This window comes from Orcinus orca, chromosome 2 (genome assembly GCF_937001465.1).
Source record: "Orcinus orca chromosome 2, mOrcOrc1.1, whole genome shotgun sequence".
In the NCBI taxonomy this organism is placed as follows: Eukaryota; Metazoa; Chordata; class Mammalia; order Artiodactyla; family Delphinidae; genus Orcinus; species Orcinus orca.
In genome coordinates this window covers 177,509,557-177,530,592 of record NC_064560.1, presented here as the reverse complement: position 1 = coordinate 177,530,592, position 21,036 = coordinate 177,509,557, and the positions used below count along the sequence as shown (strand labels likewise).

The 21,036-nt window shown below is 43.6% G+C and overlaps 1 protein-coding gene across 8 annotated transcripts in view; it reads right to left on the bottom strand.

Annotated features, from left to right (window-relative positions):
- NRXN3 (neurexin 3) overlaps positions 1 to 21,036 on the bottom strand; it is a 1,701,263-nt gene that overhangs the window by 1,137,274 nt on the left and 542,953 nt on the right. For all 8 annotated transcript variants that reach the window (XR_004479740.2, XM_033415363.2, XM_033415434.2 and 5 more), the window contains exons 7-8: positions 11,507 to 11,945; positions 357 to 740 (exon numbers count right to left, since the gene is read on the bottom strand). Coding sequence is in view for 7 of the 8 variants with exons in the window: in XM_033415363.2 (XP_033271254.1) it covers positions 357 to 740; positions 11,507 to 11,945 (823 nt within the window). In the remaining variant the exon portion in view is untranslated. The remainder of the gene's footprint in view (positions 1 to 356; positions 741 to 11,506; positions 11,946 to 21,036) is intronic.

Below are 21,036 nucleotides of genomic sequence, written 5' to 3'. Positions count from 1 at the left end.
ACAAAGGAAACAGCCAGTTGGTGAGCCCACCCAGAATCCCAAAAGAATTCACCTTCTCAAATAGATGTCTAACACTTAATCAAGAAAGTAGCATGATCATGGTAATATTTACTCTACAGTTTCCCTCTCTGCAGCCCAACCCTAGCCAAACAAATCCAAGCATCCAGAACTAGAAAGGGTATGATCTGGAAAGGAGTGAACCCTAGAAAATGCTTCTCCAGAAGAACGCAAGCACAGGGAGGTCCAAAGGGAGAGCCTGTAGTAGCAAAGGAAGCACAGGCAGGTGCAACCAGGGACACAGCTGCAGCACATCACCCCCACTCAGACGCAGCGTGCCACCACGAGGGCCTACTCACCCCTCTCGCAGGTTCGGCCCCAGTAGCCAGTGCCCGTGCAGTCGCAGATGAAGCGGTTCCAGCCATCTTTACACACGGCGTTGTTCTTGCAGGGGTAGCTGTCACACTGCTTAGCGCTCATCCGTGAACAGGAGGACTTGACGCCCGCAGCGTTCTGCATCTCCGCCAGCTGCCGGATGTTCTTGCTGCGCCCGTCAATGAACAGGTCACGGATGCAGCCCACGTAGCCATAGTTGAGCATGGCGGTCCAGAGCTCAGTGGGGAGGATGAGGCCAGCACGGTGCTCCGGCAGCCCGCCCAGGTACATGTCCCCCTCCAGGTCCAGGATCTCGCTCTCCCCACTAGCGGTGAACGGCGTGCGCCTGCTGTTCACTGATATGGTACCTGGGATGGGAGGACAGAAACAAAGTGAGCTAACAGCCCTCTTGGCATCACAGGTGAGGCTGCCAGTTGATGAACCAAACGAAAGGAGCCTAGCAGGTGAGATGGGAGACCACTGTTGCCTGGCCAGGAAGGAACAATGTAAGCAAGGGAACGAAATGCCACAAAATGGTAAAGGACAATGTAGGCCATTTGGCTCCAATCCCTGCCAGCTAAGACAGCCTGGCCCAGAGGAATCTCAGTGGCCTAGCACCTAGTATGATTATCTTTTTTTCTACCTAAAAGTTTTGGCTGAGAGGTTGTACATCACACAGGTTGACAGCAGCACAGACCGTGCCTGTGTTTAAATCCCAGCCCCGCCACGTACTAGCTGGATAACCTTGAAGAAGTGACTTCTCCTTCCTGGTCCTCAATTTCCTCATCTGTAAAATGGGGAAAGAACTGTCCCCACCTCACAGGTTGGTGTGATAAGTAAATGAGCTCATACATGTAAGGTGCTTCTTACTCTGTACCTGGGACACAGGCTGTAGGTCCTGCCTGTCTTCATCACTGGCTCACCATCAGCAGAAGGATGGAACCTGCTCTTCTCTTTCTCTCTCCATGAGCTGATACCCTCTGTGCTGGCCTTAGCTACCAGCCCTGCCAGGGCATATTTTCGACATTCATTGCCTTTGATAAATTTTAACTGGAACATGTTTCTTTCTTTCTTTCTTTTTTTCTTGACTATAAATCAAGTATTTTAGTTTTTTTTAATGTTTGTAACACCTTTATTGGAGTATAATTGCTTTATAATGTTGTGTTAGTTTCTGCTGTACAACAAAGTGAATCAGCTATATGTATACATATATCCCCATGTCCCCTCCCATCTTCCCTATCCCACCCCTCTAAGTGGTCACAAAGCACAGAGCGGATCTCCCTGTGCTATGCAGCTGCTTCCCACTAGCTATCTATTTTACATTTGGTAGTGTATATATGTCAGTGCTAATCTCTCATTTCGTCCCAGCTTACCCTTCCCCCTCCCCGTGTCCTCAAGTCCATTCTCTATGTCTGCGTCTTTATTCCTGTCCTGCCCCTAGGTTCTTCAGAACCATTTCTTTTTTAGATTCCATATATATGTGTTAGCATACGGTATTTGCTTTTCTCTTTCTGACTTACTTCTCTCTGTATGACAGACTCTAGCTCCATCAACCTCACTACAAATAACTCAATTTTACTCCTTTTTATGGCTGAGTAATATTCCATTGTGTATATGGGTCACATCTTCTTTACCCATTCATCTGTCAAAGGACATTTAGGTTGCTTCCATGTCCTGGCTATTGTAAATAGTGCTGCAATGAACATTGTGGTACATGACTCTTTTTACATTATGGTTTTCTCAGGGTATATGCCCAACAGTGGGATTGCTGGGTCTTATGGTAGTTCTATTTTTAGTTTTTAAAGGAACCTCCATACTGTTCTCCATAGTGGCTGTATCAATTTACATTCCCACCAACAGTGCAAGACGGTTCCCTTTTCTCCACACCCTCTCCAGCATTTATCGTTTCTAGATTTTTTGATGATGGCCATTCTGACCGGTGTGAGGTGATACCTCACTATAGTTCTGATTTGCATTTCTCTAATGATTAGTGATGTCGAGCATCCTTTCATTTGTTTGTTGGCAATCTGTATATCTTCTTTGGAGAAATGTCTATTTAGATCTTCTGCCCATTTTGGGATTGGGTTGTTTGTTTTTTTGATATTGAGCTGCATGAGCTGCTTGTAAATTTTGGAGATTAATCCTTTGTCAGTTGCTTCATTTGCAAATATTTTCTCCCATTCTGAGGTCTGTCCTTTCGTCTTGTTTATGATTTCCTTTGCTGTGCAAAAGCTTTGAAGTTTCATTAGGTCCCATTTGTTTATTTTTGTTTTTATTTCCATTTCTCTAGGAGGTGGGTCAAAAAGGATCTTGCTGTGATTTATATCAAAGAGTGTTCTGCCTATGTTTTCCTCTAAGAGTTTGATAGTTTCTGGCCTTACATTTAGGTCTTTAATCCATTTTGAGTTTATTTTTGTATATGGTGTTAGGGAGTATTCTAATTTCATTCTTTTACATGTATCTGTGCAGTTTTCTCAGCACCACTTATTGAAGAGGTTGTCGTTTCTCCACTGTATATTCTTGCCACCTTTAACAAAGATAAGGTGACCACAGGTGCATGGGTTTATCTCTGGGCTTTCTATCCTGTTACATTGATCTGTATTTCTATTTTTGGGCCAGTATTGAACTGTCTTGATTACTATAGCTTTGTAGTTTAGTCTGAAGTCAGGGAGTCTGATTCCTCCAGCTCTGTTTTTCTTTCTCAAGATCACTTTGGCTATTCGGGGTCTTTTGTGTTTCCTTACAAATTGTGAAATTTTTTGTTTTATTTCTGTGAAAAATGCCATTGGTGGTCTGATAGGGATTGCATTGAAACTGTACATTGCTTTGGGTAGTATAGTCATTTTCACAATGTTGATTCTTCCAATCCAAGAACATGGTATTTCTCTCCATCTGTTTGTCATCTTTAATTTCTTTCACAGTGTCTTATAGTCTTCTGAGTACAGGTCTTTTGTCTCCTTAGGTAGGTTTATTCCTAGGAATTTTTGTTGTTGTTGTTGCAGTGGTAAATGGGAGTGTTTCTTTAATTTCTCTTTCAGATTTTTCATCATTAATGTATAGGAATACAAGAGATTCCTGTGCATTAATTTTGTATCCTGCTACTTTACCAAATTCATTGATTACCTCTAGTAGTTTTCTGGTGGCATCTTTAGGATTCTCTATGTATATAGTATCATGTCATCTGCAAAAAGTGACAGTTTTACTTCTTCTTTTCCCATTTTGATTCCTTTTATTTCTTTTTCTTCTCTGATTGCTGTGGCTAAAACTTCCAAAAATATGTTGAATAATAGTGGTGAGAGTGGGTGACCTTGTCTTGTTCCTGATCTTAGAGGAAACGGTTTCAGTTTTTTACCATTGAGAACAATATTGGCTGTGGGTCTGTCATATATGGCCTTTATTATGTTGAGGTAGGTTCCCTCTATGCCTGCGTTCTGAGAGTTTTGATCATAAATGGCTGTTGAATTTTGTCGAAAGATTTTTCTGCATCTACTGAGATTATCCTATGGTTTTTATCCTTCAGTTTGATAATGAGATTGATTTGTGTATATTGAAGAATGCTTGCATTCTTGGGATAAAACCCACTTGATCATGGTGTATGAACCTTTTAATGTGCTGTTGGATTCTGTCTGCTAGTATTTTGTTGACGATTTTTGCATCTATGTTCATCAGTGATATTGGCCTGTAGTTTTCTTTCTTTGTGACATCTCTGTCTGTTTTTGGTATCAGGGTGATGATGGCCTCATAGAATGAGTTTGGGAGTGTTCCTCCCTCTGCTATATTTTGGAAGAGTTTGAGAAGGATAGCTGTTAGCTCTTCTCTAAATGTTTGATAGAATTCGCCTGTGAAGCCATCTGGTCCTGGGTTTTCGTTTGTTGGAAGATTTTTTTTTTTTTTTTTTTGTGGTACATGGGCCTCTCACTGTTGTGGCCTCTCCCACTGCGCAGCACAGGCTCCGGACGCACAGGCTCAGCGGCCATGGCTCACGGGCCCAGCAGCTCCGCGGCACGTGGGATCCTCCCGGACCGGGGCACGAACCCGCATCCCCTGCATCGGCAGGCAGACTCTCAACCACTGGGCCACCAGGGAAGCCCTGTTGGAAGAGTTTTAATCACAATTTCAATTTCACTGCTTGTGATTGGTCTGTTTATATATTCTATTTTTTCCTGCTTCAGTCGCAGAAGGCTGTGCTTTTCTAAGAATTTGTCCATTTCTTCCAGGTTGTCCATTTTATTGGCATCTATTTGCTTGTAGTAATCTCTCACGATCCTTTGTATTTCTGCAGTGTCAGTTGTTACTTCTCCTTTTTAATTTCTAATTCTGCTGAGTCTTCTCCCTTTTCTTCCTGATGAGTCTGGCTAATGGTTTATCAATTTTGTTTATCTTCTCAAAGAACCAGCTTTTAGTTTTATTGATCTTTGCTATTGTTTCCTTCATTTCTTTTTCATTTATTTCTGATCTGATCTCTATGATTTCTTTCCTTCTGCTAACTTTAGGGTTTTTTTGTTCTTCTTTCTCTAATTGTTTTAGGTGTAAGGTTAGGTTGTTTAAGATGTTTCTTGTTTCTTGAGGTAGGATTGTATTGCTATAAACTTCCCTCTTAGAACTGCTTTTGCTGCATCCCATAGGTTTTGGGTTGCCATGTTTTCATTGTCATTTGTTTCTATGTATTTTTTGATTTCCTCTTTGATTTCTTCAGTTATCTCTTGGTTATTTAGTAGCGTATTGCTTAGCCTCCGTGTGTTTTTATTTTTTAGTTTTTTTTCCTGTAATTGATATCTAGTCTTATAGCATTATGCTCAGAAAAGATACTTGATATGATTTCAATTTTCTTAAATTTACCAATGCTTGATTTGTGACCCAAGATATGATCTAACCTGGAGAATGTTCCATGAGCACTTTAGAAGAAAATGTATTCTGTTGTTTTTGGAAGGACTGTCCTATGAATATCAATTAAGTCCATCTTGTTTAATGTATACTTTAAAGCTTGTGTTTCCCTATTTATTTTCATTTTGGATGTTCTGCCCATTGGTGAAACTGGGGTATTAAAGTCCCCTACTATGATTGTGTTACTGTCGATTTCCCCTTTTCTGGCTCTTAGCATTTGCCTTGTGTAGTGAGGTGCTCCTGTGCTGGGTGCATAAATATTTACAACTGTTATATCTTCTTCTTGAATTGATCCCTTAATCATTATGGAGCGTCCTTCTTTGTCTCATGTAATAGTCTTTATTTTAAAGTCTATTTTGTCTGATATGAGTATTGCTACTCCAGCTTTCTTTTGATTTCCATTTGCATGGAATATCTTTTTCCATCCCCTCACTTTCAGTCTGTATGTGTCCCTAGGTCTGAAGTGCATCTCTTGTACACAGCATATATATGGGTCTTGTTTTTGTATCCATTCAGCCAGTCTGTGTCTTTTGGTTGGAGCATTTAATCCATTTACGTTAAAGGTAATTATTGATATTTATGCTCCTATTAGCATTTTCTTAACTGTTTTGGGTTTGTTATTGTAGGTTTTTTCCTTCTCTTGTGTTTCCTGCCTAGAGAAGTTCCTTTAGCTTTTGTTGTAAAGCTGGTTTGGTGGTGCTGAATTTTCTTAGCTTTTGCTTGTCTGTAAAGGTTTTCATTTTTCCGTGAAATCTGAATGAGATCCTTGCTATGCAGAGTAATCTTGGTTGTAGGTTTTTCTCCTTCATCACTTTAAATATGTCCTGCCACTCCCTTCTGGCTTGCAGATTTTCTGCTGAAAGATCAGCTGTTAACCTTATGGGGATTCCCTTGTATGTTATTTGTTGTTTTTCCCTTGCTGCTTTTAATATTTTTTGTTTGTATTTAATTTTTGATAGTTTGATTAATATGTGTCTTGGAGTGTTTCTTCTTGGATTTATCCTGTATGGGACTCTTTGTGCTTCCTGGACTTGATTGACTATTTCCTTTCCCATGTTAGGGAAGTTTTCAACTATAATCTCTTCAGATATTTTCCAGTGCCTTTCTTTTTCTCTTCTTCTTCTGGGACCCCTATAATTCGAGTGTTGGTGCGTTTAATGTTGTCCCAGAGGTCTCTGAGACTGTCCTCAATTCTTTTCATTCTTTTTTCTTTATTCTGCTGTGGCAGTTATTTCCACTATTTTATCTTCCAGGTCACTTATCCACTTTCTGCCTCAGTTCTTCTGCTATTGATTCCTTCTAGAGATTTTAAAATTTCATTTATTGTGTTGTTCATCATTGTTTGTTTGCTCTTTAGTTCTAGGTTCTTGTTAAACACTTCTTGTATTTTCTCCATTCTATTTCCAAGATTTTGGATTATCTTTACTATCATTACTCTGAATTCTTTTTCAGGTAGACTGCCCATTTCCTCTTCATTTGTTTGGTCTGGTGGGTTTTTACTTTGCTCCTTCATCTGCTGCATATTTCTCTGTCTTCTCATCTTGTTTAACTTAGTGTGTTTGCGGGTCTCCTTTTCACAGGCTGCAGGTTCGTACTTCCCGTTGTTTTTGGTGTCTGCCCCCAGTGGGGGAGGTCGGTTCAGTGGCTTATGCAGGCTTCTTGGGGGAGGGGACTGGTGCCTGTGTTCTGGGGGTGGGGCTGGAACTTGTCTTTCTGGTGGACAGGGCCACATATGGTGGTATGTTTTGGGGTGCCTGTGAACTTAGTATGCCTTTAGGCAACCTGTCTGCTAATGGGTGGGGTTGTGTTCCTGTCTTGCTAGTTGTTTGGCATGGGGCATCCAGCACTGGAGCTTGCTAGCAGTTGAGTCGAGCTGGGCCTTAGTGTTGAGACGGAGATCTCTGGGAGAGCTCTCGCCGATTGATATTACGTGGGGCCCGGAGGTCTCTGGTGGACCAATGTCCTAAACTCACCCTCCCACCTCAGAGGCTCAGGCCTTACACCGGGCTGGAGCACCAAGACCCTGTCAGCTACAAGGCTCAGAAGAAAAGGGAGAAGAAGAAAAGAAAGAAAGAAAAAATAATAAATTTTTAAAAATTATTAAAATAAAAACGTAATAATAAAAACAAAGGGAATAAAAGGAAAGAAAAAAAGAAGAGAGCAACCAAACCAATAAACAAATCCACCAATGATAACAAGCATTAAAAACTATATTAAGATAAACATAAAAATCAGTAACAAATCAGTCACAGACAGTAAATCCCAAGTCTACAGCTGCTCCCAAAGTCTACCACCTCAATTTTGGGATGATTCGTTGTCTATTCATGTATTCCACAGATGCAGGTACATCAAGTTGATTGTGGATATTTAATCCGCTGCTCCTGAGGCTGCACAGAGAAATTTCCCTTTCTCTTCTTTGTTTGCACAGCTCCTGGGGTTCAGCTTTGGTTGTGGCCCCACCTCTGTGTGTAGATCGCCCTCAGGCATCTCTTCCTGCCCGGACAGGAGGGGGTTAAAGCAGAGGCTGATTAGGGGGCTCTGGCTCACTCAGGCCCGGGGGAGGGAGGGGTACTGTTGTTATACTTGGAATGTGGGGCGAGCCTGCAGTGGCAGAGGCCAGTGTGACGTTGCAACAGCCTGAGGCGCGCCGTGTGTTCTCCTGGGGAAGTTGTCCCTGAATCACAGGGCCCTGGCAGTGGCGTGTTGTACAGCCTCCTGGGGGGTGTGGATAGTGACCTGTGCTTGCACACAGGCTCCTTGATGGCTACAGCAGCAGTGTTAGCGTTTCATGCCCGTCTCTGGTGTCTGCGCTGATAGCCACGGCTTGCACCCATCTCTGGAGCTGTTTAGCTGGTGCTCTGCCTTCTTTTCGGAAGTCTGAGGTCTTCTACCAGCATTCAGTAGGTGTTCTGTAGGAGTTGTTCCACATGTAGATGTACTTCTGATGTATCTGTGGGGAGGAAGGTGATCTCCAAGTCCTACTCCTCCATCATCTTCGGAACATGTTTCTTTATGTACTCATGTAACAAACATGTATTGAACACCTGTTCTGTCTCTAGTATAGTTCTAGACATATACATGAACTTGACAGGCGTGCCTGCTTTCATGGAGCTGATGTTCCACAGCAGAGGAACAGAAAATAAACAAATCACCCAATGAACAGAAATTGGAAAATGGCAAGTGGGAGGAAGAGAGTAAAATGGGTGCTACAGCAGCCCACAAGTTCAACTTTAAAGTGTACGGTCGATAAAGGCTTCTCTAAGCAGGTGAGAGGTAAGTTGAAACCAGGATGTTGAGAAGGATCCAACCATGCGAAGTCCCAGGGGGAGAATGTGCCCGGCACAGGGAATGGCACCTACAAAGGCCCTGGGACAGGCAGGAGTGTGGCTAGAGTACAGGAGGCCAGAGGAAGTCAAGAAGAGATGAGATCAGAGCTAGACCAGGCACAAGAAATCACAGAAGATGTAACCCTGAAGCCTGACCTGGGAACTTGGGAACAGGGATTCTAGTCTTTCTGACCCTGTACCAGTCACTGAACCCCTCGATTTCCTCAACAGCTCAATTTCCTAAACTGTTAAATCAGAGTGATATCTAAACTTCATGCCAGAAATTTTAGAAATTTAGTATTCTTAAAGTGCTTTATTGGTACTAAGATAACTGGGCCATCCATCAGCCAGCTTTCACTTATCTGAGTCTCAATTCCCTCAGCTATGACAGGGGAAAGCCTGAAGGGCCTAGAAGATCAAATGAGATCAAGAAAGTGAAGTACACTCTAAATCACAAAGTCAACCCAGGGGTAGAAGAGTAGAAAGAGTATGAGGGGTCTCTGGAGGATTCAGCTAGGCATGCTTCCCCCTACTCTTCCCTGGAAGTTTTCTCCTGGAGAAATCTGCTTTGCCTTTTTGCTTTTTAATCTTTTAAAAACCTACATAACAATAAAAATGTCCCAGCCACCATTTTTAGTACTTTCTGTGCTTTTCTGGACTCAATCCTCAAAACAGTCCTGTGAGGTAGGCATTCGTATTTCCCCTATTTCACAAATGAGGAAGTTGAGGCTTGGGTACTTTTCTTCTCTCTTGCAGTTTGCTTTCTTCACCCACCACATGTCCACAGAGTTAATCTGATCACCAACTAACAGGGAGGAGCATCTATTGCCAAGTAAGAACAGTACCCGAACTGATTTAAATAGTGGACCCTTAAATACATCCTGAGGAAAATTCATCCTCGGAGTGTGGGACCACAACTGTTTTGAGAATCAGTCCCTCAGCTGGGGAATGAAGATGAAAGTTTCCCGAGATCACCTCTCAGTCATATCCTTCAGGATGAGTAGGGAAGGAGGTACCACAATTAGATACACTTGTGTTTTTATAACTAGTCATTTTAATACAGGTCTGTAAGAACATACCAGAAAATACCCTCATGAAGAAATGAAGTTCAGTATATCATGTTAAAATTTTGTTATGCTGCTTTTACATGACAACGACTTGTTTACTCAGTAAATTTTTATAGGCTTTGGTCAAATTTATCAATATTTCAAAGTATTAGCCAATGCCGTAGCACCCAGGTATGAAATTTAAGGCTTCTGTAATCCAAACTTATTTGTCAAAAAATGGGTCTACTGATGGTTCTAACAAAACGAAACAACTGCCCTACTTGAAAAAGCAATTCGTGTTGAGAATATCAGAAACAGACATGTGGCGATTTTACATGTTCTAGCCTGCCTGTGACACAGATAGGTGACATTTCAGCTGTGCCAAGGTCTAGGTTAGTCATTCATGAAACCCATCAACCATGTCCAAACTCCAGAGACCCAAAACGCATTGTCTTAAAAACCAACAGGAGTGTGTCCCTTATAATTCTGAGACAGCTTTCTAGCTCTCTGCCCCTGCTGACATTTTTTAATGGATAAACTTCAAAAGATTTGGCCTCAGAAATGATTTTTTGTGTATTTTTCTCTTAAAAAAGAACAAAATGTTCATTCTTGCCCAACAAGCACATTTAATTTGAAGCCTCTTGGTTCTGATCAAATTTCAGGCAATTGATAAGGCATCCTGCTGGGCAATAAACCGTCCAGGTCTGCAATCTGCCACCTGTCTGCCCTCTGCACAGAACCCAACCAGCTGCTTACCTAAGGGCAACACTGCTCATCTCCGCCACCCCTCTAGCTCTGGAATTACGCAGAAAAGCCATGCCCGCAAGCTCAGCCATTAGTGGCTACAACCTTTTAGGGGAACCTATTGCTTTCTATTGTTGGCCAAATGCAAAAATGTCTAAAAGGAAGACATTTTTGTGTTCACCAGGAGAGTAAATCCTTAAAACTGTGAAAATATAGCCAAGACCCTTATTGAGTACAATACTACCTAAATGGAGAATCAGGAAATAAGTGCGAAATTCAAATGCTCTAATTACTTCTCTGGGTGAAATGCCCTTTCTGATGCACAGAATGTGACCTTCACTGCCACATGTCCATAGAAAGTGAGGCAGACTGTTCAGGCATTCAAAAGCCTCAGACTCTCTATTTGTGTTTCCTTCCCCTGCCCCGCTTTGCTACTATTCCAGAGTGGCTATGTACTGCCTGGGGCTAGCTTGCTTGGTCTGCAGCTGCAGAAACAAACAAAGCCGTTTAAACCCAATGTAAAAGGTTATGAAGAGGAAGGGAAAGTTAGTAAGGTCTGAGCAAAGAGTGAAATACAGGCTTTCACACCAAAGGAAGGCTTTAAATTGAACATGACTTTAGGAAAAATCAATTTGCCTTTTCCTTTCTTGTCATAATTGTTCCCTGAAATATGACTCTTGCCAATTACTGAAGGGTGTTTCACTGCATAAACTCTTGCACAGTGCAGCTTATCCTACAGAGTAATCACATAATGCAGCATCTGTGATGTCACAATTGGTTTCCATGGTGATGGAAAAAGGAGAATAAAGAGGGAAAAAACCCATCACACAAGTGACATGACAGTCACTTTGGTAGCAGCGGAAATGCTGCTTGTAAAAACATCCTTAGCCCCAGGGTCTTGGAGGTATCGCTGAGACCATTGTGCAGTGAGTGACAGGGGAGATGAGGAGAATGTCAGCCATCGATGAGACAGGTGTCTGGTTCAGAAACATAATCTTACACAATCATATAACAAGCATTAAGGAGAACAGCAAAAGAATCAACAAGCAAACAAGTCATAAAAACTAAAATAAAAAAATATAAGGAAGCAGAAGCTTTCCCCTAGTCTCAGTCACACACCTTGCTTCTTCCTACCTGATCTGCCATCTCGCTGAATGTCCACATGGTACCATTCCCCATCGTTGGCTTTCTTCTGAGTGGCTTTCACTTTAATGGTGCCTGAGCCCATGTCAAGCAGTAGGTACAGGTTGCCATCGAGGAGTTCCACGGCAAAGAAGTCCACCTTGGTGTTCTTCTGGCTCCGAGCATCCTTCCTCTCTTGGGGCTTGCCGTGAGTGAAGAGGATCAGGCCGTTGGGCTCAGTGGTGCGAAAGTCAAAGGAGATAGAGCCCATGCGTTTGGTGTTCCATTTGGGCAAGCTGATGTAAGCCTCCGGGGTCTCAAAGTTGATGGGGTCCAGTGTGGCCACATTCTCACACTTGAATACAACCTCACCGTAGATTTTCATCTTGGTGTCCCCAATTCTGGCCAAGCGAGACAGCTCCAGACGGATGTCATTATTCTTATAAACAACCTGTCAAAAGCCAGACAAGTGCTACATGAATCAATCTTGCAAACAGTAACCATCCATCGCTCACTGGGCACCCAGGGAAAAGGCCCAAAATGAAGCTTCAGGACACAACAGTCTGAAACAATGAGAAACATGAGATACAGCACTTGAAAAAGCATCTGCACAGACCTCTGAGGTGCCCACAAGCCCTGAATAAGCCCCTATATTTCCATTATATTCCTTTCGTCTGTTTCCTTCTGGCCAATTTTTTGCATTGTCAGAAAGTTAAACAATATAAGCTTGCAAGTAGAAATCAAAAGAGACTGAGTTGCACAGACACAAATACTTACCTACAGAGATATTTACTGAAATGTCCTCAGTAAAAGACCAGAAACGACCTAAATGACCAGCAGTAACAGACTGGCCCATCTTTAAAATGGAACATTATGCAGCCCTAATAAACAAGGTAGTACTCCCAGTTTTGACATAGATACTCTGAGTAACATTAAGTGAAATTAGTAAGGAACAGGACAGCGTGTATTATGCTATCATTGTGCAAAGAGTGTGTGTGTTGGGAAGTGTGTTACATGTATATATGCTTGTAAATGCATAAAACATTTTTGGAAGGAAACACAAGAAGCTATAAAATTGTCACTGGGGAGAGGATTTGTGGGATTAATATTCAGGAGTGGAGGGAGACTTACTTTTCACTCTACCCTGTTGTATTATTTTTCTTTTTAAAGAAGATTATTGAGTGTTAAGCGTTGGTGGAGAAGGAGATCTATATTTTTTTTTTGCACAATTGCACATGTCCTCTATATACACACAGTGAGAGAATGAAACACCCTAAAACATTTTTAAAAAACCTATTATGACTTTCTAAACTCGGTATAATCCATATAAAAGCAGGGATTAAACTTGTTCCCCAAGATCAGAATTTCTAAAAGGTTTTGCTGTTATTAGAACTGAATTTTGATGCAGTAACCTTGGATAGGTCTTGGTCCTCTGATCTCCATGCAATGTCACATCCATACTATAATAATAAACAAGCAAAAACAGAAGGCAAAGGGGCTAGCATTTGAGTGTGGGTTATGCAAACCACGTTGCTAGGTCCTTCACATTGCCTTATTCAAATTCTAGATGAGGACCCCCATTTAGGTTCAAATCCCACATCCACTACTTCTAAGCTGTGTGAACTTCAAAGTTATTTAACTTACTTGGGTCTGCTTCCTCCTCTGAAAATGCGAATATAGGAGTAGACTATTTCTTAAGTATGAAATGAGTTAATACACGCAAAGCACTTAGAAGTAGCACATGGTATGGGCATAAAAATCTCAGCTATTTGGGGGTGGCTGTCGTGGCTGTTAACTCATTTTATCCCTTCCACAGAGAAGGTTGTCTTATCCTCTCCTTTTTTAATAAAGTAACAAGACTTAAGTGCTAAAGTCTTACAATCCATCTCAGTGATAAAAAATTAATTGGATGAGTCATTCCAGTATATACTATTTAATCCCTAACATCCAGCTGTAGAACTGCTTCCCTTCCCTCCAACACCAGGAGAGAAGCAAGCAGAGATATTTGCCTTTTAATATCTAACTAACAACAAAGAATTGAAAATGTCTCACCTACTAGATGACCTTCACCATGGGTGTAACCATAGTCAATAACACTGAAAATAATAACAATGCTAATATTTACTGAGCAGCTACTACCAGACACTGTGCTAAGGATCTGAAGCCTAGCATCCCATTAGATCCTGACAACACCCGTTTGAGATACCTACCATCATTCCCCCATTTTACAGATGCAGAAACAGACATGGAGAGTAGTTAAGGAACCAGCCCATGGTCACACGGCCAGTAACTGGCAGAGCAGGACTTGAACCCAGGAGTTAGGCTCCGGAGTCCATGTGCTTTACCACTTGTGGACACTCAGAACAATAACAGTTACTACCAGCACCCATGAAGCTCATCTTTAATAATACATAGAAAATCATGCATATTCATCTTCCCAATTCAAGAGCTAAATTTCTCATCTTAGCTCTACTGGACTGACCGTGTGCAAAGGGGAAAAACTGCAAGGTCCTTACGCAAACACTCAAGTGACTAAACGAGAAAACAAACGATAAAAGGTTAATGACCGACAGCTTCTCCCTTCTAACTCCCACTCCCCAACATGTGAGATCTCTCTGCCATAACCAAACTTCAACTTTCTCTGAATCTGGGTTAAATGCCTACGACCAGAGCTCTTGTAAAGGTTAATTATTAATGTAGAACAATAGTTCATCCCAAAGGGACAGACTAAGGCTTGGCTTCGTTGAACTATAAGTGAAGAAAGAGCTCAAACATCCCTACAGGAGGCAGAAGGACAAAAAGAAAAAGGCCTTTTAAAAGGATGCAGCGTCCTATGAGGAGGAACTCTTCCGTGAAATGGGTATATGACCAAGACTGGGACACACAGTGAATAACTACAATGCAGATTTCTGGAGAGACAAACAAGAGAATCCGGGCCAGAAACTGCCAGACAAAGACTTCTCTCAGAAGCTATTTGAAAATGAGCTATCTACTCCACGGCCCTGAAATTACTTGTCTATTTATACGCAGTTTCCACACCTTTCCCACTGACGGCTGGGTAACCTCTTTGAGTCCCGTTTTATTTATTTCCAAAGGCAGGTGACTCAATACCTATTCTAGAAACTGCTCCCTTCCCCACCCTCCAGGCAGTTATCGAGATGAAATGGGATATTATACATGGTAGAACACAGAAAATCCTCAATGGTACACAAACCTAGGAACAAGCAATAGTATACCTTGGTTTCTAGCAGTACTGGGGTACTGGTGGAAACTGACAGGGGCCTGGACTGATGCTCTTCTGAGGATCTCCTACCAATAAGAAAGGGACAGGAGGGCAGGGGTCTTGTAGCCCAGTGATGCTCAGTTGAGAAATTCCATGGCTGGCATCTTCACCTTCCCCCCTGACCCCTGTCCAGTGCAAGACCACGGCATGGCCATGAAGAAGTGTAGTAGTACTTTGGGCAGAGCGTCGTGGCAAGAAACCCTGCTGGACCCCCTTACAAGGCAAATTAGTATCTGGTATAGTATTTTCCATAAATTCAGACTTTCATCTAAATGAACGCTTCCCCCCATCCCCCCCCGCACCAGATGACTGAACTAGGAAGACATGTGGCAGCAAGTGACAGAAAGCAGCCTTGGCTGACAATGGCCCCAACAAGGAGCAATTAAAGACAGAGCGGTAACAGCTCCCCACGGGAGATGACACACAACCTGGGAGGCACAGAGGCAGAGTCAAGAGAGTGACAAGCAGGTCTGACCACCCCAGCCGTGGGCTTGTAAAAGCTGCTGTTTGGACTTGCAGCTCATGCTTAGAAGGCCAGACGGTAAAACAGCTGGGGACAGAGTCTCAGGGCTAAGACAGACTCTCTTGGAACAGCTACTCTTGTATGTCTCCCTAATCTTTGATACAGAGGCACAGGAACAATACCAGGAGTAAGGCAAGCCATGACAACACGAACAATACAATGGAAACAGCTACCACCTATTGAGGGCCTACTATGTACCACTTAATAAAAACTCGAATGTATATCATCCAAAGTAAGGAAGTGAAATAGGAAGCATTAGCATCATTTTGCAAAAAAGAAGCTCAGAGGTGATAGGTACTTGCCCAAGACCATATAGCCCCTTAAGGGCATAACCAGGACTTGAACCCAGATCTCTCTGACTGCATGGGGGCAAGGCCACCCTCCAGAGGTGGCAATTTCTAAGCTCTCCGGTAGCACATGCCTACCCACAAAGCAGAAACCTCTTAAGTCAGGCACATAAAACACACCCAGCTCCGTGCAGAGGTGTTAAGCCCTTCATACCTGGTCTCTCCTCTCTATCGGATCCCTACTCCTCCCCACTCCAAGGCAACTTGGAGGCCTCTGTGTGAACTCAGTATTAGAACTTCTACATACCCGTTCACCTTGTTGGTTTCCCAGCCTACAGTGCCTTCCTCTGGTCTCCAGCCTCTAATGGTGCCCCTTCACCAGGATCTATATCCAAACCCATTCCAGGACCTCTCTGACGACTCTGGTTCTTACTGATGCCCACCATTTGATAAACTTAGAATTCTTACATTGCCTGCCTATGATGAAGCTGTCTGCCTTACTGGCCAAACCACTAAGCCTGATTGGAAAAGGAGAGGCTGTTCTAATCTACAACATGTGCTTTTTCATGTTAAACTCTTCCATGGTGCTCGAGGCATATAGCAGGTCCATGAGAGTGAATCTAAGGGGGAGAGACAGTCCCAGCGCACAGGAGTATTTTTCTCCCTCTTCCATCTTATCCCAGGACACCCTGTTCTCAGCTTTCTGAGAACGTTATGTCCACAAACTCTGCTGTAAATGCCACATTCCTATGCACTTCAGCAAGGGATCCGGAAGGAATGGAGGGAGTGTGTGTGCCCCGCAGTGTCCAGATGCCCTCTTAGTACTGTTTCTCCTATCCAGGAAGAGAAGGTTTACCACGTGGCCTTTCCTTTCTCTTGTTTTTAAAGCACCTTTAATCCTCTATGTGTCTACACATAGGGCAATTTCAATGAAAGCCACCAGATCGGCTTATGGGACCATGATTTACAGGCCTGTGACCTGATGTCTGAGCACCTGATCCAGGTCAGTGGAGGATATCTGAAGTCAGGACACTGGGGGACATTCTCTGGAGTATCTAGGCCAGAAGAAACAGAACGGTGGCAAAAAGCCAGTGTCAGGGGGCCTTGATGTGGAACAGTGTTGACAACAGATCCCAGTAAAGCCTTTCAACTTTATACCTATGTGTGGAGCAGTTTACACACAACAAGCAAAAGACAAAGATTTGCTCCCCACCCCAACTTAATCCTTCGACAACAGATAATAACAAAATGAGCTTATTCTCTTCAGCTTACGGGATGGTGCAGCTTCTAGATAAATTGGGGGGGGGCGCTAATCTTCTTATCATGTGACATTCCTACTCACGGTAAATAAATAAGAAGCCCTGTGAAAGAATCTTGCTTCTGCGGTCGCCACAGAATCACACATCCTACCTTCTCTCCACCACTTCCCCTCCGTCCTTCAGGTAACTGACGACTCTGGTCGGCTGTGATTTTCTTTCCTATGAATTATCTGCTCCACTCATTTGTCACTCAAAACACTCAACCTTGTTATCTTTGAATAAGCACAGGTCTTATCTTTTAAGCAAACCTCAAACACCTTATTAGCAAACAATACACATTACAGCTTTTAAAATCTGAAACAGCACCTAGTTGTACAGGTGCTTAATAAATGCCTGTATCTTCATTAAATTAGATGTTGGGCTCAAGTGGCAGCACAGGGTAGTGGTTAAGATCACGGACTTCACAGCCACCTTAAGTGGGGTCTGAGCTCTGTTCCACCCTTTAGACAACAGTTAAAGTGCCTCAGCCTCAGGTTCTTCACCTGTAGACTACAGGTAACAAGTCTCACTTCACAGGGTTTTAAGAAATAAATGAGATAATATGATCATATGTAAAGGTACTTTAGCAGCTCCTGGCACTTCATAAGCATTCAATAAATGGTAGTTATCACGATTAATTTTGTTATTCTCTTTGAGAAGCCATAACTAGATCACCAGACAGGAAAGCCTGGCATGGAGTCATTAGAATGGAAAGATTGCCTCGGAGGCTAAGTTCTAAGCCAGCTGTCAGCTCAAGAGACTAGTGACAGACTCTGGATTTAACAAATTCTGAAGTTAAAATAAGAATTAAAAATTATATAATCGCCTAATGTGGCATTTATAATATGTGAAAATGCCTAATGGTAGCTATTCTGTCTCTCACACACACACCATGCACTTGCACAGATTTAGGATTCATTAGCATTAACATCATTATCTATCACAGTGTTCCACTGACCAAATTCCAACAGTGAAGTTCAAGCACAAATGGGGCAGCAGATGGTCCCCCTAGCTTCCAAAGTCAGAAGAAGCTAATATTTGGCATGGCTGGGGCCACATCTACATCTCTGGTCTTTCTAACAGGGATCAGTAAACTAACTCTGCCTGATGCGCTACAGCTGACATCCAACCTGGGGCCCAGAGTCCCCACTGCTGCATAGCAGGGACACCACCCTTTTCATGCTTTATATTCTGTTCACAGTGGTCAGGATCTGCCAAAGATGAAAACTAAGCACCAGAAATAGAAAATGGGAATTGAGTTTCAGACGTGCAAGGCAGGAGCCAAAAAGTGTCTAAGTTCTAGGGTTCAAAATAAAGGCCAAAAAGACTCCAGGTAAAGTTGAAACCAGTAGTAGAAATGTTGGCAATTAATTAAATTTTAAAAAGGCTGTGTGATCCAACACTCTGTGGGTCAAACAAAACATATCTGAAAGCTGGGTGTCACCAAAGACTACCAGTTGATAGTTTCTGATCTATGGTTTAATTTGTAAGAGAGCAGTAGGCAAAGCTAAAAGGGACAGAAAGCAAGCAGGAGTAGTAGGAACGATCCAGACAAACTTGAGAACTGAAGTTGAACCAGCCAAGTCCTCAGTCCCTTCCTCATTTAAAAAAAAAAAGAAAGAAAGCCATCTGTCACCTGGCCATGCAAGCAGTCCAGAGAGAGACAGCACACAAACAAGCACTATGGACCAGCCAGTTACTCTAACCTCATAAACCCAGGGCAATGGGTGCCAGCCCAAGAGCCTCACTAATGATGCAAGTCATTATCACTTACACGCAAGACCTCAAGACTTAGACAAACGTTTATTTTGATGGATTCTTTGTGAGGAAGCAATGATCAGGTAAGTCTGTGCTCAACTACAGACAGAAACACTAAGAAGTTTAAGACTTCCAACCTTTGGCATCACGAAGGTCTCAATTTTATTCTTCTCAAGAAGAACTTTCTTAGGACTTTTATTCAGCTAAAAAGGCTGATTAAGAACATATGGCTATGTATCCTGTAGAAAAAATTTTCAGCCAATCCAATTTGTGGGGTACTTAGGATACTGTCAAGGTTCAGTCTGTCACAGGAGATAAGATGTGTCAGTTCAGGCTGCATCATCCTCACAGAGCCTGCTAAGCTTTTCCTAAATTAATGAACCACAGACTTGGCATAACCAGAACCAGGCAAAGAAATAAGACATGGATGCGCATGTATGGGCCATAGTTCTCCAAGACCGGCCTTAACAAATACTGAAAAAGTTTCCAGATAATTTAGAGAAGTTTTCCAGGTGATCCTTTTAGCCACACCTAGATAGAAAACTCTCCCACCTCTTAGAGCCATATGGGCAAATACATTTCTCTACTCTTCCTTCCTAAATGATGGAATCCCATTGTGAATTGATGTAATTCTATTCTACTCCCTTTCTCATTAAACCCAGATGAAGCCTCAGAATTCTCAAGGTAGTGCTCTATGAAGTTACCACCAGTCCCAGAGCTGGAACTCGCGGTGAATCTTATCTCCACTCTGGCTATCCTCTAACACAAAAGCCAACTTAATGTAAATTAAGAATATTAGGAGAGGGCTTCCCTGGTGGCGCAGTGGTTGAGAGTCCGCCTGCCAATGCAGGGGACATGGGTTCATGCCCTGGTACGGGAGGATCCCACATGCCGTGGAGCGGCTAGGCCCGTGAGCCATGGCCAATGAGCCTGCGCGTCCGGAGCCTGTGCTCCGCAAGGGAAGAGGCCACAACGGTGAGAGGCCCGCGTACCTCAAAAAAAAAAAAAAAAAAAAAAGAATAATATTAGGAGACCTTCAAGATGGTGGAAGAGCAAGACGCGGAGATCACCTTCCTCCCCACAAATACAACAGAAATACATCTACACGTGGAACAACTCCTACAGAACACCTACTGAATGCTGGGAGAAGACCTCAGCCTTACCAAAAGGCAAGAAACTCCCCACGTACCTGGGCAGAGCAAAAGAAAAAAGAAAAAACAGAGACAAAAGAATAGGGACATAACCTGCACCTCTGGGAGGGAGCTGTGAAGGAGGAAAGGTTTCCACACACTAGGAAGCCCTTCACTGGTGGAGATAGGGGGTGGCAGGGGGTAAGATTCAGAGCCACAGAGGAGAGTGCAGCCACAGGGGTGCGGAGGGCAAAGCGGAGAGATTCCCGCACAGAGGATCGGTGCCAACCTGCACTCACCAGCCCGAGAGGCTTGTCTGCTCACCCGCTGGGGCGGGCAGGGGCTGGGAGCTGAGGCTCGGGCTTCGGAGGTCAGATTCCAGGGAGAGGACTGGGATTGGCTGCATGAAGAGAGCCTGAAGGGGGCTAGTGCGCCACAGCTAGCCAGGAATGAGTCCAGGAAAAGGTCTGGACCTGCCTAAGAGGCAAGAGACCATTGTTTCAGAGTGCAACAGGAGAGGGGATTCAGAGCGCACCAGGAGAGGGGATTCAGAGCGCTGCCAAAAAGAATTCCAGAGATAGGCGCGAGCCACGGCTATCAGCACAGACCCCAGAGACAGGCATGAGATGCTAAGGCTGCTGCTGCAGCCACCAAGAAGCCTGTGTGCGAGCACAGGTCACTATCCAAACCGTCCCTCCCGGGATCCTGTGTAGCCCGCCACTGCCAGGGTCCCATGATCCAGGGACAACTTCCCCGGGAGAATGAACAGCGTGCCTCAGGCTGGTGCAATGTCATGCTGGCCTCTGCCGCCGCAGCCTCACCCCGCATCCGCATCCCTCCCTCCCCCCGGCCTGAGCGAGCCAGAGCCCCCGAATCAGCTGCTCCTTTAACCCCGTCCTGTCTGAGCAAAGAACAGACGCCCTCAGGTGACCTGCACGCAGAGGCGGGGCCAAATCCAAAGCTGAGCCCCGGGAGCTGTGCGAACAAAGAAGAGAAAGGGAAATCTCTCCCAGCAGCCTCAGAAGCAGCGGATTAAAGCTCCACAATCAACTTGATGTACCCTGCATCTGTGGAATGCCTGAATAGACAATGAGTCATCCCAAATTGAGGAGGTGGACTTTGGGAGCAATGATATATATTTTCTTTTTCCTTTTTCTCTTTTTCCGTGTAGCTGACAGGGTCTTGGTGCTCCGGCCAGGTGTCAGTCCTGTGGCTCTAAGTTGGAAAGCTCAGTTCAGGACACAGGTCAACCAGAGACTTCCC